Here is a 19,586-nt window from a genome sequence, read left to right as displayed (position 1 = left end):
TTTTTCGAATTTTCGGTGGGTGGGAAAATAGTGTCTCTTTTTTGTGTTGTTAGTCTCTTGTTCTGTGTGTTTTTGTCTGTTTCCACAAGTGCTAAGTGAAAAACATTATTATTCACGTCCGTGAGACTTTCAAAAAGTGTTATATATATATACTACCTTGATCAAAAAGTTCCCGGAATAACCACCGTGTGGCGCTCCCATCGTTCCGATTTGAGTTCTGTTTTTTTTGTTAAATTGGTACATCTGTTGTTGATATTCCCTTTAAATCTTAGTGTCATAACTTGACATTTGCAAAAGTTACGTAGCCAAGAGTACATCTATCTCTGTGTGTGTTGGCGATTTTTTACAATTTCAGAAATGGATTTAAATTTGCAACAACGAACTTGTATTAAATTTTGCGTAAAAAACGGATTTAGTGGCGCACGGACGTTGGAAATGTTGGAAAAGTGTTTCGGCAACGATTCTCTAAAAAAAACGGTCGTTTACCAGTGGCACGAGCGGTTCAGAAGTGGTCGTGAGTCAATCGAAGATGATGAACGCAGTGGCAGACCATCGACATCGAAAGTCGGTGAAAAAATTGATAAAGTAAAAGAAATGTTGGTCAATAACCGCAAATTAACCATCAGAGAAATAGCGGAGGACTTGAACATTGCCTATGGATCCGCCCAAGACATTGTGGTTAATGATTTGGGTTTCCGTCGTGTAGCAGCAAAGTTGGTGCCAAGAGACCTCAATTTCATGCAAAAAAGAGACCGTGTTGACGTCGCAAAAGACATGATTTGCGAGGCTGAATCCGATCCCACATTCATCAAAAGGATCATTACTGGAGACGAGACGTGGGTTTATGAGTACGACACGCAATCCAGACATCAGGCAAGTGAATGGCGTTCACCAAATGAGCCGAGACCAAAAAAACCACGTCGTTTTCAGTCAAAAAAGAAGGCAATGCTGACGGTTTTCATGGATTACAACGGTGTAGTGCATCATGAATTTTTGCCAGAAGGCCAGACAGTAAACAAAGAGTATTATTTGGGCGTTATGAGACGTTTGCGTGAAGCAATTCGCCGAAAGAGACCAGAAATGTGGGCAGAAAACTCGTGGATTTTGCACCATGATAACGCACCGTCGCACAGTGCTATCATTATTCGTAATTTTTTGACGAAAAATGCAACAAATACCATCCAACAGCCACCGAATTCACCTGATTTGGCTCCCTGTGACTTCTTTCTGTTCAATCGAGTTAAAAAACCATTACGGGGAACGCGTTTTAGCAGCCGAGAGGAAGTAATGGAAAAATCGCAGGAAGCACTGATGGACATACCGAAAACCGACCGTAACTTTTGCAAATGTCAAGTTATGACACTAAGATTTAAAGGGAATATCAACAACAGATGTACCAATTTAACAAAAAAAAACAGAACTCAAATCGGAACGATGGGAGCGCCACACGGTGGTTATTCCGGGAACTTTTTGATCAAGGTAGTATATATATATATATATATATATATATATATAGTGAGTCTATATCTATATCTATATATATATATATATATATATATAAAAGATATTTCTTAATATATATGTATATACATATATATATATATTATATATATATATATATATATATATATATATATATAGTATATATATATATTTTATATATATATATATATATATATATATATATCCAGACTACAACCTTGACGTGGTGGAAGGGCTTGTGCGTTCCGATGACCCCTAGAGCTGTGCTGGCGGGAGTAATAATTATTGCTCCTGGTAGGGTCACCCATGCCAGATAGGTCGAAGGTTAGGAGCCAGACGAAAGGTAGTCCACGCAGCGTCTGTTCCTCAGTGAGGCGGCTGCAATGGCGTCTGACCCCAGTGGGGCGGCCAGTAAGTGATGGTGTCACGTTAAAAACACTATTGAGGAAGGCAACGGGAAACCACCTCAATTATCATTCCCTAGAAAAATATGATGGACAATAGAGATATTTTGAGTCCTGGCAACTACGGGGCTCGGCCCAATCGGCCGTGTGTCGTGCCCGGCAGCGGGGGAGGCAAGGCTTCCGCGGTCGTCATCCCACGAAACCCTTGCAAGGGAAAACCAGCAGCAGCAGGACAGAAGACGCAGGAGAAGAAGACCAAATTAGTTAGAATAGGAACGTGGAATGTTAGGACAATGATGAGGACGGGGAAATTGGAGAATGTTAAGCGAGAGATGGAAAGGGGAAATATAGATATTTTAGGTCTATGCGAGGTGAGATGGAAAGATAGCGGGGATTACTGGAGTGATAAGTATAGAATAATATACAGCGGTGGGGACGAGAGCCAACGAGGGGTTGCCATAGTATTAAATGAAGAGGTAGGAAGAAGCGTAGTCAACATAGAGCAGGTAACGGATAGAATACTACTAGTGGAGATAAAAGCAGAACCGACGAACTTAGTTATTATTCAGGTATATATGCCACCGAGCAACCATAAGGAAGAAGAGGTCGATAGGATATACGATCAGTTAGAGGACATGATCGCGTGTGTTCCTGCAGGGAAACATTTGATAGTGATGGGGGATTGGAATGCGACGGTAGGCGAAGGAAGAAATGGTGATGAGGTGGGGGACTACGGTTTAGGCACGAGGAATGACCGCGGGGAGAAAGCAGTTGAGTTCTGCAGGAGACAGGGGTTAGTCATCACCAACACTTGGTTTAGACACCACAAAAGACGCAGGTATACATGGAAAATGCCAGGTGACTCAGGAAGATATCAGCTAGATTATATCCTGGTTAGACACAGGTTTAGGAACAGTGTGATAAATTCCCACAGCTTCCCGGGGGCGGATGCGGACTCTGACCACAATTTAGTTGTTATGAAATGTAGCGTACGTTTCAAAAAGATAAGGCAGGGGCGGCGAGTTAGAAAATGGAATGTAGAAGCATTAAATGGGTTGAAAAGGAAGGAATACAAACAAGTGGTAGAGAAAATCATGGAGGATGGTAAAGGGCTTATAACTATCGAAGAAAAATGGGAAAGTTTCAAGAAAGGGTTGTCTAAAGCTGCAAAAGACACTATTGGAACCGTTAACGCTAAAAGGACTAGGAAACAATGGATCACGGATGAGATGATTACAAAGATGGATGAGCGGCGAAAATGGAAGAATATAAATACAGAATTAGGCAAAATGAAGTACAAAGAATTGAACAATAAATTGAGGCGGGCTACAAATAAGGCAAAAGACGCATGGTGGAAGACGCAGTGCGAGGATATGGAAAGTCTGCAGAGGAAGGGTGAAATCGGTGCGCTGTACAGCAAAGTTAAATCTTTATCGGGAAGTAAGAAAGGAAGAGCTATGCTAACAGTTAGAAATAAGGCGGGTAAGGTAATAGTTGACGCAGGAAAGATCCAAGAGAGATGGAAGGAGTATATAGAAGAACTGTATAGTAAAGAACTCAGACCAACAAAGTTAGACATTGAAAAAGAAAATGACGTAGAGGAAGACAGCTTAGGTCCAGGCATACTAGACAATGAGATAGAAAGGGCATTAAGGGAGATGAAACTAAATAAGGCCGTGGGGGTAGATAACATTCCCGTGGAACTTTTAAAATGCTTAGGAAAAAGCGGGAGGAAGAGGCTATATGGGCTGATCCGTAGCATTTATGAGGAGGGAATCTGGCCGGAAGACTTTGTGAGAGCAGTTTTAGTTCCGATTCCGAAAAAGGTAAAGGCCACGTCATGTGAGGACTATAGGACAATTAGTTTGATATCCCACGCAGCTAAAGTTGTTCTCAGGATCATAAACAAAAGGATAGAGAGTAGGGCAAATGATTACTTAGGTGATGATCAGTTTGGGTTTAGAAAGGGGAGAGGTACGCGTGATGCCATTGCAGTAATGAGATTATTAATCGAGAGGAATATAGAACACAACCAGGAGGTATTTGCCTGTTTCGTAGATTTCGAAAAAGCGTTTGATAGAGTGAATTGGGAAAAACTAATGAGTATATTGCAGAAAATAGGAATAGATTGGAGGGAAAGGAGGCTAATCCGCAACCTGTACATGTCTCAGACTGCTCAGGTGCGGGTGGGAAACGGGGAGTCAGGATGGGCAGTGTTAGGAAGGGGTGTAAGGCAGGGTTGCCCATTATCACCGTTGCTGTTCAACCTGTATGCAGAGGAAATGATCAAAGAGGCATGGGAAGAACTCGAGGTAGGAATGAAAGTGGGCGGGGGATTTGTAAAATCAGTTAGGTTTGCTGATGACCAAGCTTTAGTTTGTCAGTCAGCCAAGGGGCTGCAAGCATTGCTGAGTGAATTGGAAATTCAGTGCGACAGGTATGGGATGAGAATCAATATTAATAAAACAAAGGTTATGCGATTTTCTAGAAAGAAAAAGGCCAAGCTTAACATTAAAATAGGAGGGCAAAAACTAGAGCAGGTAGAACAGTTTACGTATCTCGGTAGTGTTTTGGACCAACACGGTCAACGTAGTAGGGACGTAAGGAGAAGAATTGCGCTAGGCAAAGAGGCTTTCACAAGGAGGAGGGAGTTGATGACGGGGACTTTGAGTAAGGATGTTAAGAAAAGACTCGTAAAAACTTTGATATGGAGCGTAGCTATGTACGGCGCGGAAACGTGGTCATTGAAGCAGGAGGATAGACGTAGACTGGAGGCTTTTGAAATGTGGGTGTGGAGAAGAATGGAGAAGGTGAAATGGACAGAGAAGAAAACAAATGAGGAAGTACTTGGTATGGTGGGCGAAGAGAGGGGTTTGTTGGGAGCAATCCTATGGAGGCAGGAAAAGTGGATGAAGGGGGTGTTGACCGGCAGTGGGATGTTGAAGACTGTGATAGAGGGTAGAATGTTGGGCAAAAGAGGAAAGGGAAGGAACAGGATAGGGATGTTGGACGGGATGAAGGGAGGAAGAAAGTACTCAGAGATGAAGAGGGACCTGATATAGAGTAGGATGATGGATTTTGTGTTTTGTTAGGAGTAATAAAATATTTGTTTGGTAGTTGTGTCCATCGAAAAACCTACCTTAACCGGTAGATTACCTTTAAAATATATATATATATATATATATATATATATATATATATATATATATATATATATATATATATATCAGATACTCCTACAATGCCTCAAAACTCTTCAAAGTGCATCCCTTGAGCGTCGACACACTTTTACCAGCAACTCTTCCGCGACTCTTAAGGGTTCCTGGTAGGCGGATTCCGGAAGATCCTTAAGGGTACGCGTGCAAGCTTCTTTAGCGGCACTTAGGGTCCCATGGTGGTGTCCTTTGAGGGAGGATTTCACTTTCGGAAATAGGAAATAGTCTGCTGGTGCCAAGTCGGGACTGTAAGGGGGTTGGGGAATCATCGTGATGCCATTGCTGAAGGTCTTCGCAAGCAGACACTCGACTCTGCTCTTGTGGTCATCCGTCAACACCTTCCGATGATGGGCACTGGTCTTATCAATGCCAATACGATCTACGATCATGCTCACACTTGACCGAAGGTCTAAATTCAGCATTTCACGCAGACGTTTGTACGTTGTCGTCTGTTACCTACGTCGACGGCCGTCCAGCGCGGGGCACGTCCTCCACACACTCCCGGCTATATTTGAAGAGCTCGTGCCACTTAAAAACTGCAGTTTGTGACATACTTCCATCCTTGAACACTTGGCGAATCATTCCTAATATCTCCGTACCCGATTTCTCTAGTCATCACAAAATTTGATGGCGTATCGCTGTTCAGTCGTCCGCTTCTTCTTGCGCTTGCATCTAGTCATTCGACAGGGGTCGACTAAATCCACGATCTAACCTGAAAGAACGCTCGCAGACGATTGGCGTTTGCGAGTGTTGAAGGTCAGACTCACCACCACCCATCCAGCGCGCTGCGACGTGCGGTCACGTCAGGAGAAAATTGTTACCGATACTTTATATCCATACCATTTATTAATGTTTTTAATGCCTGAAGTAAACTATGAGTACAGTCTTCTCTGTACGCTGTTTAGTATTCTGATACGATCGATTCGATCGGCATCGTTAAACCGCTCGAATGGTGGTATCTAGGACGGCGACTACTCCATCCAAGTGCTTAACCCGGCTTTGGCCGATGGTGAACTCTCAAAAGGAGAGTGTGGGTGTTTGGTGCACGAGTTCAAAGGTGACCTTCCCATTAGCATCCTGTACGAGTCAACTCGTGCGTGTAGTCATCGTTTAAGAGGGCGCTGTGGTGCGAACAATGTGGCCGTCGGTCGCTATGTCCTTTCCCATATGTGGCGAGGAGCTGGCAATTACTCGCGGTTGACGTGGGCACGTTGTTCAGGGCCATTGGGTCCCCACTGCAGTTGTTCGGTGCGAGAAAGTAATTTAGCTCGGCCTCGGCTTCGGAAAAAACACTTTGAAGGTGACGTGGGAATCCACGAAAAGAATCGATGCGTTTTGCTGTTGTTAAATGAACAACTCGGATTACAGCGCTGAGCAGCATTGCGAAAGTTGAAATGAGAATCAGTCTGAATATGAGAGTAGTTAACATTTTAAAATTATAGGGATAGAATCGCGAATTGTGCCAGAGGGAAGAAAGGGTATCTTAATCTGTTTGTGCTGTAGTATAATACTGGTACTTTATCCGTATGGTCTGATGTGGTGACATAATATGGGGTCCTAGTAATTCCCTTACTGGCGATACAAGTATATAATTGTATTTGCCGTGTCTAGAAATATATTTAGGAAGTCGCTAGTAGATCACAATCTTCCAAGAGGTCGGAAAACGGCTAACGTAACGCCAATATTTAAAAACGAAGACAAGGAGAATTGGAGACCTATTTCCTTCGCATTCATTTCGTCCAAGCTTGTAAACAATCATATAGTTGCTAGTTCGATTGTGAGACACCTCGATAGTCAAAAGTTATTAATGAAAAATCAGCACGATTTCCGAAAGGGTAAATCCAGCGAGACACAATTTGTGCTTTTTGTTCATGATATTCTTACTTCGGGATGAGAGTAATGTTTCACTGGACTCGATTTTTCTAGATTTTAAGAAAGCCTTCGACAAAGTAACTCACAGTAAACAACTCACAAAGCTATAAGCATTTGGTATACATAAAAATATCCGGGGTTGGATTTAATAATTTTTCAATGGTCGGGTACAAAGAGTAGTCGTAGATGAAGTGAGCTCAAATGCAGTAGAAGCCACTTCAGGTGTTCCCAGGGAAGTGTTATGGGACCTCTTTTTACGTTAACGATATTAACTCCGTAGTCACTAGTTAGATACGAATATTTTCCAATGATACAATGGTTTACAGCTTTATTTTTATATGTGTTAATTTATCAAAGAGCAATACCCTCCCGAGCGCCTACTGCATTAAAAATACCGAAATAGAAATTCTCGTAAGTGGAGAACTAAGGCGTCATCCTTACCCACGACCACATCTGGCGTTCTGCAGGGTAGAGTCATAGGACCGCTACTATTAATTAACTACGCTAGCTACGAGTAATTAATTATTTAATTGCTGTATATGTTACGCCCAACGCTTAAAGAGCTCCGCGGGCCGGTCAGAGGTAAAAAATATGAAGGATTGCTGAAGATCAGAGTACGTATTGCAAGTGTTACAATGAACTACGTTGATGCGGGGTGCTAATTTAAATTCATGTGAATTTAATTTGGACGTAAAATAGAATGTGTGTCCCAAACAGAAGTAGAATAAATCTGGGGACAAATTAATTGCAGATCAAAATACAAATTGCTGAAATTATTCATCAAGAGCATCCTTATATCGTATCGACACATCAATGCCAGTTGCTCCGCCAGTTGTGGTGTGCCTCATGTAAGGCGTCAACAGGACCCTCTTTCGGGCACCTCGCCATGGCTTCTCTGATATAATCCAGTGGTACAAAATGGCATTCAAAGGGGTTATACTTCGGTCGTACTCAAAGGCCCATGTCTCGTCACCAGTAACCACCTTTTCTACAAAATACGGGTCACTTTCACCGTCGTCCAAGAGGTCAAAGGCAAGATTGTCACACGAGCAGTCTTCCGATGACACCATGGTCATGGTCTTCGAACCCAATTCTCCAAGCTCAATGCCCAATTTTATCGCATATAATTGTTCCATGGAAAGTGGCATCGTGAATTCGTGACGCGACCGTCGAACAGGAGCCAGTCTAGTAGCAATCCGCACACTGTTAAGGCCAACAGTTAACAACTGACGTGGGTCGCGTTGCTTTCTCAAGATCTCCCTTTTCCACCTTTCCCACCACAAATCACCCCACTCCAGCCATCTGCATTGGTGGCAAACAAATCATTCTACTTATTTTTGGGACATACCCTATTTCTGCTGGAAAGAGTCTCATTTCCAAGAATCATTATTCCACGGGAACTTTTGCATTTAGTAAACTGGGCTGTTCCGCAAACTGCCTTACTAATAGTCATAAACGAAATCGGCGGCGGCGCCTTCATTTAAAAAGAATGCGATAACATACGTATGTGTAGAGGGTAGTGTTCCATGATCCCAAAAGGTGGTGGTTACAGTTGGGGAATAAGGGTGGGTTGGAGGCTTTCGAGATTTGGATGTGTAGGATTGACAAAATGAAATAGATTGAAGGAGGGAAGGCGGCGTAGAAGTGCTGGGCGTGGTCGGGGAAGAGGTAAGGTTCTTGTAGGAATTCGAAGGCATCGATTGGGTGGAGGAGAAGTGGAAATGAGGATATCGGATGCTGGTGGAAAGAATAATGTTGGGTAAGCAAAAGAGAGCGAGGAAAAGAGTTATTGTAATGTAAGCTGTTGCGTATTATTTGCTGGGGATCGAGATGGGACGGTGGCTATCGTACTGGCTTCCTACCCAGAGGGCCCGGGTTCAAATCCCGGCGGTGTTGAATAATTTTCAGTGGTATCTCGATCCCTAATTGAGGTGCTTTGTGGAGGGCACTTTGAGTGAGTACGCTGTCCGTCGTACGAGACGTTAAGCTGCGGACCCCATGGCGCCTTTCGTAAAGAGTAGGCTAATGCCGACGCCGGGTTTCTCTCCACCCTTCATCATTTCCTGTCCATCCCCTATGGCGCAAATGACCTCAGCTGTCGGTCGCCTCCCTTAAATAACACTACTATTATGTGCTCTCAACTACTAAGCAGAGCTGAGGCGTGTAGCAGTGCTGAGTTCCAAAGGGAACTGCAACGTTTTTAAAAATAATTTTATGCTCAGCTCGACAAAGACTCAAATCTTATCGTTAGACTACCAACATTAGTTGTGATAGTTGTAACAAATATTGCGGATAGAATTTGGTAATGCTACATACTCTAAACCTCTTAAACCAAAGTGAAAAAATACACATTAACTATGTTCAGTAATACGGCGGTGGCGTTTTTGATTATTTCCCATATGTCATACGAAAATAGTGAATTATATTAGCAGATTTTTGAGCCAAATATATAATATTCTATGTAGAAATTCAATGAATGGATTCTGATCCTGTTAGAGAGCGTACTTCTTCTTTCCCCCGGGGAAGCGTGACTAGTCCTCTTACATATCACATTAACATCGAGGACATTTATTTTGAAATAACCATCAGTGTGTGATTATTCGCCGATGAAACGGCCGCGTACCGAGCAACTAATAATAAAGCGAACACTTCGGCACTCTCTGTAGATTCAGAAAATGTAAATGCTTCTTGGCAGTAGAGTGGAGTCTTCAGTTGAATAAGGAAAAGTGATCAGTAATGCTTTTCTGGTAAAAGAAATCTATACGCCGTCGTGCCTTTAGACTCCGATGAATGGACGACGCACATTGGATCATTTAATTCCTCGCAATACCCACTTACTTCGGACTTCGCGCGGTGAAAAGACGTTAAGAACATCTGCCGCACCGCATGTATACGAGTACATGCACTCGTGCATTTCGGCTCGCGGTCACTAATGCACGACGCATATTCAAGGTGGGCTCTGACCTACGCGAAAGGACATCTCTCCTTCACTTTTTCAATCGAACTATTCCCCTTTATCCATTTTAATCACCATCAAGTTTCTTTAATGTTCGAGTACTTTCGAAATTGACTCGTACAGGGAAAAAACCGCTCATTTCGTGACAAATCATTCTGAATTAAAAGAGTGTCTTTATTATTTCACAGGGATCGAGATGGTGCGGGGGCTAACGTACTGGCTTCCCACCGTTAGGGCGCGGGTTCAAATCCCGGCGGTGTTGAATATTTTTCAGAGGTATCTCGATCCCTACTTGAGGTGCTTTGTGGAGGGCACTTTGAGTGAGTACGCCGTCCGTCGGATGGGACGTTAAGCTGCGGACCCCTTGGCGCTTTACGTAAAGAGTAGGCTAATGCCGACGCCGGGTTTCTCTCCACCCTTCATCCTTTCCTGTCCATCCCCTATGGCGCAAATGACCTTAGCTGTCGGTCGCCTCCCATCAAAACTACTACTACTTATTATTTCACGGGGATCGAGATGGTGCGGGGGCTAGCGTACTGGCTTCCCACCCAGAGGGCCCGGGTTCAAATCCCGGCGGTGTTGAATATTTTTCAGAGGTATCTCGATCCCTGCTTGAGGTGCTTTGTGGAGGGCACTTTGAGTGAGTACGCCGTCCGTCGGATGGGACGTTAAGCCGCGGACCCCTTGGCGCCTTTCGTAAAGAGTAGGCTAATGCCGACGCCGGGTTTCTCTCCACCCTTCATCCTTTCCTATCCATCCCCTATGGCGCAAATGACTTCAGCTGTCGGTCGCCTCCCCTCAAAACTACTACTATTATTATTTCACAGCGTGGATTGCGAGACACCGGAATGACGAATATTATTACGGGCGCGACTTCAATCGTCAAATAAATACAAATCGTTCTAGTTTTGAACGCTAATATGCAATAATAATTTCAGCTCGAATTGAGTGGACCAGACCGCGCGGGGGGAGAAGTTAAGTGAGATTGACTGCCCAATCGGCTGTTATAAGCAATTCTCCGCCCCCCCCAAATTTGCGATCGCGAGAGTTGATGTATTCGTCACGGAGGACGACATGAAATACCCGAAAGAAAATTATACCCCAATGTTATTAATCACACAGACAACCATGATGGTCAGCGGCACTTACCACCGTTCGAGCTCGTTACGGTTTGAAGGGTCAGATGTAAAGGATAATGAAAATGTCTCTTATTTTAGTTTATGGTTGGTCACACGAGTACTAATTTAGATTAATTTTATCGGTGGAACCACCCCCGAGTAATTTGAGATTGTAGTGGGACATACGCTGCAATTTGCCTCGATTCGTGAAAATTCTTGGAAAAATGCCGTTCGCACGGTGTCGCGGGAGACGTCTCATCGCGTCAAAAAAATGTTTTAAATATTCCGAGTCGCGTCTCCCCAGAGTTCGCTGAGAGGAAATGTGCCGAGGGTTAGAGTGGAGTCGCTCAGGTGAGCCTCGCGGGACGATCAAAAACCAATTTGGCGCGTCTTCCTGGAGGGATGGCGGGGGTGTGGACGGAGAAGACCAGGGGGGGGGATTGGTAAGAGGGGAGGAGGGAAAGATGTGCTCCCTCTTTGTCAATCCATATCGCTTGGCACTCCTTCCGCCCATTGTTCAGGGCCATTAGGATCGGGGGCTCCGAGGAGTCAAGGGGACGGCTGGAGAGGGATGCTGTGTGTGTGTGTCTCTCTCTCACTCGACTCCTCCCCCACACGCCCCGATTGTTGCCGCCCCTCCATCCCCCCCACCCTCCCTCCCTCTCCCGCCACCCAACCTCACGGGCGCGGCGAGGTGTGTGGAGTGGCTCCCAAGGGGGTGGGACTACAATGGGGGTCTTCTGCTGCCTGCTCTGCCCTCTCGAAGCGAGCGCCACTCCATCCGAGTCGCGGGATAATGGGGCAGAGCGCGCCTCCTCCCCCCTCCCCCGCTACCCCCCTCCCCTCCCCATTCACCCCCGCTCTCCCTTTTCCGCCCCGGACATCGCCCCCCCCCCTCTGCACACCCTCGCACATTTGCGGTGCCCGATCCCCCAGCTCCCCGATATTAACCCCCACGGGTCAGCGTCGCTTTTGTGTCACGTCTTGGCGAGGAGTCGCGCCAATGACCGCGCGTCGGGCCACGCCATTTCCAAGAGAGACCGGAAGACGGCTTTCTGACGCCTCGTTGAAATATTTTTTGAGAGATGGAATGTGTTCGCAATTTTATAACTCGAGAAAAATTGGTATTTTAATCCCAAGGTGGAGGCAAAAGTATTTGGCGTGGGTTTCTGCCAACCGGTAAAGGTTGGAAAACTCGGGGAATTTCGCTCTTATGTAAAACTCGATGGGATTTAGTCAATGCTCTGCAAACATCGCTATTCGACACATGTTACGAGGGAAAGTTCCCCGGCGACCACTCACGCGATGCATCCGAGAGTGTATTATGATTTGCGCCCGGACATCGATGCTCCTCCCGTCAACCCTTTGTGCCCTCCTTGACCCTCCATCGAGAGACACCACGTTGACATTACACAATTGGAAGCAGTGATGAATTCTTTGCATGAAAATAAGGGCCTCAACGGTGTTTCTCTCTCTTGTTTTGATCTTTATTAGTTCTATCAGTTTTCAAATGTGTTTATGTTTACCTTGGTACCTGTTGTATTTGTGATATAATTGCTTAAGAGGAAACGTATAATTTTTCACTCAATCATCCAGTTGTCAAGAAGTGTTTTTAAATTTTCCCCGTAGTTGATAAAAGTGAAACATTTCAATTTGACTGAAATGATACTGACCATACCACTGTTTGCATTCTTGTTGAGGTGTGCTATTTTTGAGAAAAGTAACTTTACAGTTTTCTTTCAAAGTTTTGGTTCAATTTGTAGGAAATCTGCAATCCTTTAATTGAGATTACCATGTCAATAGCTAGTATTTACTTCTGCCTTGCATTAAGATATTGTGATAAGCACCTGATATCACTATGAGATTATTTATCATGGCTTGTCATTTCTGACACCTGTAGTCAGTAATTATTACCAAACTGGCTTAAAAATCTATTGACATTCATTGGGGGCTATTGTGATGCACAGACTTAGTATTTTTTGGCGTATTGTAGAAATGATGAAAGGTCAAAGCGATAGACATACTATTGTTACATTTGGTTCCTTCTTGCCAGAGAATGCTTTATTAAGGTGAAATTGGTCGCATTTGTTTAAATAACTGGTGGGGAAAAGTACAGTGTTTGTCGCTTCTTTAATTATGCATACAACCAAAGCTCATTGTTAAAAATTTATGTGTTCACGCAACTACAATTCCTCATAGAGAAGAGATAATGCTTGTCTGTTAGTTAAAATTTTTATCATTTTGTCAAGTGATAAAAAGTACATGTATATATCCTTTATGTGTGTTCCTATCCCTTTTACTTATATCTGTTTCTATATAAATGAGTATTTGTTTGCCGTTTGGTGGGATTTCATGTTTGAATGTGTGTGTATGTGTGTGTGTATATATATATGTATGTGTATATATATATGTATGTGTATATATATATATATATATATATATATATATATATATATATATATGTATATATATATGTATATGTATATATATATATATATATATATATATATATATATATATATATATATATATATATATATATATATATATATATATATATATGTATATATATATATATATATATATACACATTCAAACACGAAATCCCGCCAAACGGCGAATAAATACTCATATATACAGAAACAGATATAAGGAAAAGGGATAGGAACACATATAAAGGACGAACACAATAGAGGTGGGGAAGGCGGAATCGAACGGATCACAAGAGTAAAAATATTTCCTCAACCGGGACTCGAACACCGGATCTTTCCACTTGCCGGGCGGATGCTCTTAACCACTTGAGCTATCGAGGATAGTCAATTTACCCTGAGATCCGTGGGTCTAATATGTCGCCAAGCGCCCCGATTCTTTCAGCCAAGAGATGGCGTCAGGGGGCTGTTTCACCACATATTAGACCCACGGATCTCAGGGTAAATTGACTATCCTCGATAGCTCAAGTGGTTAAGAGCATCCGCCCGGCAAGTGGAAAGATCCGGTGTTCGAGTCCCGGTTGAGGAAATATTTTTACTCTTGTGATCCGTTCGATTCCGCCTTCCCCACCTCTATTGTGTTCGTCCTTTATATGTGTTCCTATCCCTTTTCCTTATATCTGTTTCTGTATATATGAGTATATATATATATATATATATATATATGTATGTATGTATATATATGTATGTATATATTAAAATCAAATAAAGCAAAAGAAGTATGGTGGAAGTGTGAGGATATGGAAAGTCTGCAGAGGAAGGGTGAAATCGGTGCGCAGTACAGCAAAGTTAAATCATTATCGGGAAGTAAGAAAGGGAGATCTATGCTAACAGTTAGAGATAAGGCGGGTAAGGTAATAGTTGACGCAGGAAAGATCCAAGAGAGATGGAAGGAGTATATAGAAGAACTGTAAAGTAAAGAGCTTAGTTCAACAAAGTTGGACATAGAAAAGGAACATGACGTAAAGGAAGACAGCTTAGGTCCAGGCATACTAGACAATGAGATAGAAAGGCCATTAAGGGAGATGAAATTAAATAATGCCGTGGGGGTGGATAACATTCCCGCGGAACTATTGAAATGTTTAGGAATATGTGGGAGGAAGAGGCTTTATGGGCTGATTCGTAGTATCTATGAGGAAAGAATCTGGCCGGAAGACTTTGTGAGATCAGTTTTTAGTTCCTATTCCGAAAAAGGTAAAGGCTACATCATGTGAGGACTACAGGGCAATAAGTTTGATATCTCACACAGCTAAAGTTGTTCTCAGGACCATCAATAAAAGGATAGAGAGTAGGGCAAATGATTACTTAGGGGATGATCAGTTTGGATTTAGAAAGGGGAGAGGTACGCGTGATGCCATTGCAGTAATGAGATTATTAATCGAGAGGAATATGGAATACAACCATGAGGTATTTGCCTGTTTCGTAGATTTAGAAAAAGGATTTGATGGAGTGATTTGGGGAAAACTAATGAGTATATTGTAGAAAATAGGAATAGATAGGAGGGACAGGAGGTCAATCTGCAACCTGTACATGTCTCAGACCGCTCAGGTGCGGGTGGGGAATGGGGAGACCGGATGAGCAGTTTTAGGAAGAGGTGTAAGGCAGGGTTACCCATTATCACCATTGTACGGTGCAGAAACGTGGTCATTAAAGCAGGAGGATAGACGTAGATTGGAGGCTTTTGAAATGTGGGTTTGGAGAAGAATGGAGAAGGTGAAATGGGCCGAAACCAAAGGAAATGAGGACGTACTAGGTATGGTGGTTGAGGAGAGGGGTTTGTTGGGAGAAATCCTATGGAGGCAGGAAAAGTGGATGAAGGGAGTATTGGCCGGCAGTGGGATGTTGAAGACTGTAATAGAGGGGAGAATGTTGGGCAAAAGAGGAAAGGGAAGGAACCGGAGAGGGATGTTGGATGGGATGAAGGGAGGAAGAAAGTACTCAGAGATGAAGAGGGACCTGATATAGAGTAGGATGATGGATAAAAAATATTTTATTTAGTAGCTGTGTCCATCCAAAAACCGACCTTAACCGGTAGATTGCTTACTTAATAAAATAATGTGTGTGTGTATATATATATTAATAAATGTAGAATTCATCTCCCAAATGATGTATGCATGCATAGCGATATTGCCATATTGTTTTTCCTGCAGATTCTATTTTCCTTTTCAAATATTTCTCATTATTTACTCTTGTTTTACTCCTTACAGCTAGTTTAATTACTCCTTTGTCATACCTTCATGATATTCTTTCATTTAAAAAAAATAGGATGTTAATAATTTCCCATGCCTGAAATTTCTCCCTCCATGTACATTCTTCTTTCAATGTAATTTACAGTAATCAATTGCTTTGTTTTTATTGTGTTGCCTTCTCCTCGCTTCGGTTGCTGACTCAGTTGTTTTAGTATTCCTCACTCCTTGTTTGTTTTCATTTTCATAATCTTGAACAGCTCCTCTTTAAGCTTTGGCTTCGTTATCCATCTCTGTCATGTACCACTCTGTCCTATTTCCTCCTATGTTGTATCAATGACTTCACTTTGTTCAATGAGTTGCAATTTATTAATTTCAATAACCTCTACTGTTAGACCTCGACTCCTTGCCCCCAAAAACCTTACATTCTTTACAGTGAGCCATTCCTTTTGAAAATATTAGGTGTCATACCTCTGTTAAATGTTAAAATTTTTATTTCGTCTACACGTACATATTTTGTTTAAGGATTTACATACTGCATGCCTCAATTAGGTTACTATTAGAATGTCTAAGGTTCTGATTATGGAGTGAAGGGCAAGTTCCAACGTTATTGAAAATATCTTTTTAAAGTTCCATTTTATACACAGATTAACCTGTTTGGGGGGGACTAAAACTTGTTGGAATTGAAACCCAATTAGTTGCGCATATTGGTCTTTTATTTCTAAGTGTGCTTTTTTCTCTGAGCAACACTGGTTTTGTTTCAGAGAAAGATTACTGATGCACGATTGTGTTTTTATGAAAAGACCAATGTATTTCTTAATCATATGCATAGCGAATTCACGTTTCCCTTGCCTTCCACTTCCCCATTTGGTGTTCTCTTGATCTGCAGGTACAATGAAGCATGAGATGACCTCGTGGTCCTGCATTGAGTCAGTGTTTGCCTTCTTTGAGGAATCCTTGCAGAGGGGTAAGGTGGTCCACAGTGACCTCTGAGGCTCTCATCATTGCCCTCTGGGAGGCCATGCTGCGGCGGTGGATGGAGGACATGGTGCTCGACTGCAGAAGTGCAGGCAGCGCCACGAGCTCTGATGCTATTTCAATCTGAACACTCATTGGTTGCGAATGATGGTTGTTTTATGTGCGTTTCTCCCCACTGTGTTTAACTCCCTTTTGTCCTCAACCTTTTATGCAAATTCAAGTGATACAGTATCTAAAACAACTCAGGTGTATATTTTGGTAATTTTCATAATAATTTGTTAATGGGCAGTGAGGTTTTTCTCGATCCTAAATCCTAAATTATATTCCTGACCACTGGAAATGAGCTTCTTCCTTCACTTAACATTTTTCATGGGCTCATCAAGGCATTGTCAGGTCTTATGAGAAATATTTTTAGCCATTAGACATATATTGTGGGTGTTTTGTTTTTTCTGCACATGTGGGTTCCATTCAATAGTGTTTTATATTGGCTGTTCTTCTGATACTCAAAATGCATATAATCTTTCTCCACCTATGAAAAATAATGCATTTGTAAAAAATGAAAAATAATGAATTTTGCTAAAATTATAGCAATACTTAAGTACACTTTCTGGCAAACTCAATATGTGTGATTTTCTTGCTACCTGACCATCTGAGGAAACAATAAATCCTATAAAATGAAAGCTACAGGCTCCCCTTAGTGCCCTGTTAATGTGAGAATTTCAGGCTCATATTATAGCTGGGAATATTGTTATTCTGAAGATTTATTGCTGTGATCTCTAGATTCACTTGTCAAAACAACCATTAAAGGCTGCGTTTTGTTTAGCCAATTTATGCATATCAAATATGTCAGTTTCTTTTGATAATTAGATTTGATTTACAGCATCAATGTAATTCATGTTAGTAAATTTAACATCCAGAAGTGCAGTGCCGTGATGGTAATTTAGTGATGAATCTTTATTTCAATTTTAGTTATTTTTCTCAGCACAACGAATATAAGTTTCACAATATGATTGTGCATGTGGAATTATAGTTTCATGATCAACAAAATTCAAGTTTCCATTGCAAATGATGAGCTGTGCGTACTCGCTATTTATAAGGCAATTAAAGTGTTGGGATTGTCAAGATATGTTGCAGCTATTTTGAAAGATCTTGATATTATTTTGAAAAAACAATGTGGCTATGTTTAAATTTGTGATTTCCATTGAAATTGCATAACATTTATGCTTACATCAAAGATTTTCCCTCCCTTTCTCAAGGGCTCAAATCTTGGAGTGACTGTCGTCTATTCCATTAATGGTATTATGGAATGAGTGATTGGTTTGAGCGGGCTGTGTTCTTCTGGCTTGCTCTTTCAGGTTCTAATCTTGGGCTCACTTACCATTGATGAAAATGAGGGATTCTGGCCAGGAGTTGCTGCATTCCCTCTTCCTCTCCATTCATTATTGTTCTACTCAAGCGTGTCAATCAAATTAGCGAAGTATACTGCTTCCATATTTTTGTGTCTTTCTTGTACAATCAACTATCCTCAAATGTATGAGGAAATTGTTCAACTTAATATGCATGTGCTATTTATGACAGTGCATATATTTCAGGAACAGTTGGACATTTTTAAGTATTTCGACTTGAAAAACCTAAGTGAGAAAGTGCTACGTACTTCCAAAAGGTGTGTGTACAGAAGTTCTATCAATTGATTGACGTATAACTAATACAGCTTGAATTCATTAAATCTCTTAATAAGTGGTCAACATGACAGTTTACCTATGTTTACCAGCCATTAGATTCAGAAATGGTATGTAAATGTTTCCATAAGGAATACATAAATAGTTTTCTGTTAAAAAATTGAGAATGTTTAAAAAAAATGGTATGGGTGATTTTACTGTCGACTTTTCATTTGAGAAAAAATACAGAAGTTGGTATGTATAGGCTTTTTAAAGAAAATATTTGATCATTAATATGCATTTATTGTAATTTTGCATATTATTGACTGTAAATATAGTTAAGAAATTGGCCCAAGATTCTTCCTTCAAGCTTGGGATATGACTGGTATTTTTCTGCTATAGTTTAGGATGGAAAATTTGAATTTCACATTTGCCATTTAAACTGCTTGGTCAATTTTTAAATAAAGTAATATTTATTAATCATGATATCTCTGTTTTAATAATTACATTTTAGTTGCTCCTGGCAAACTAGTCAGCTGTAGTGTTAAATTTATTTGAGCCCTACAATATTCATTTTACTTAAATACGATACTTGTGTTTTCCAAGAATTTTTTAATACAATTTTATCACGGCTTTTCTTTAGAAAATATTCCCTTACCCTGATGACTTTTGCTGGAGGATTTTCTTTGAATTTGCTTTGCGAGTCTCGCTGGTAGACCTGCAAATTTTATCCTCCTTCCAACATGCAATCTGAAATATAGGATAACTGAATGAAATAGAGGCTTGTTGCTCACTCAAAAATTTGTGATCATGAACTGATCGTGGTTCAAATTAACTAACTATTTGTTATGATGCTCTTATTTGGTTCATTTATATGACTGCTTTCCTCATGAAAACCACCCCGTACAGATTCTGATATTTTTAAATTTACAGTTGCTTGTTAAAGGTTAGATAAGGTTATGTGCACAGTACATGCTTGTATGCTCTCCTTTCCATCACATGTCAATTTCTCTACCTCAACAATAACCTTGAATTTCTGACTGCTACAGGCGAGCAGTCGTTAATTTCATCAATGTAATAATTTCTATAAGCCACTATTTGTTCTGCCTGTCATCATAGCGAGTCGAGCATTTGAATACTGACTTTATACTCATTGTTCCAAACCGGAGATGCATCTAGACACTCCCATCTAAATGCAAGCTGTGTGATTTTCTGAATATGAGAACTC

The 19,586-nt window shown here is 41.5% G+C and overlaps 1 protein-coding gene across 2 annotated transcripts in view; it reads left to right on the top strand.

The window, feature by feature from the left end:
* The window catches only part of LOC139695319 (FAM172 family protein homolog CG10038), a 51,723-nt gene extending 32,896 nt beyond the window's left edge, over positions 1-18,827 (top strand). For both annotated transcript variants that reach the window (XM_071594025.1, XM_071594026.1), the window contains exon 9: positions 16,612-18,827. In XM_071594025.1, the coding sequence (XP_071450126.1) occupies positions 16,612-16,715 (104 nt within the window). In that variant the 3' untranslated portion in view covers positions 16,716-18,827. The remainder of the gene's footprint in view (positions 1-16,611) is intronic.
* The last annotated feature ends 759 nt before the right edge of the window (positions 18,828-19,586 follow it).

The sequence above is a fragment of the Hetaerina americana genome, unplaced genomic scaffold (genome assembly GCF_022747635.1).
Source record: "Hetaerina americana unplaced genomic scaffold, ioHetAmer1.1.p SCAF_6, whole genome shotgun sequence".
Lineage (NCBI taxonomy): Eukaryota > Metazoa > Arthropoda > Insecta > Odonata > Calopterygidae > Hetaerina > Hetaerina americana.
The sequence above is the reverse complement of the archived record's forward strand: the minus strand, read 5'-3'. Positions and strand labels throughout refer to the sequence as shown.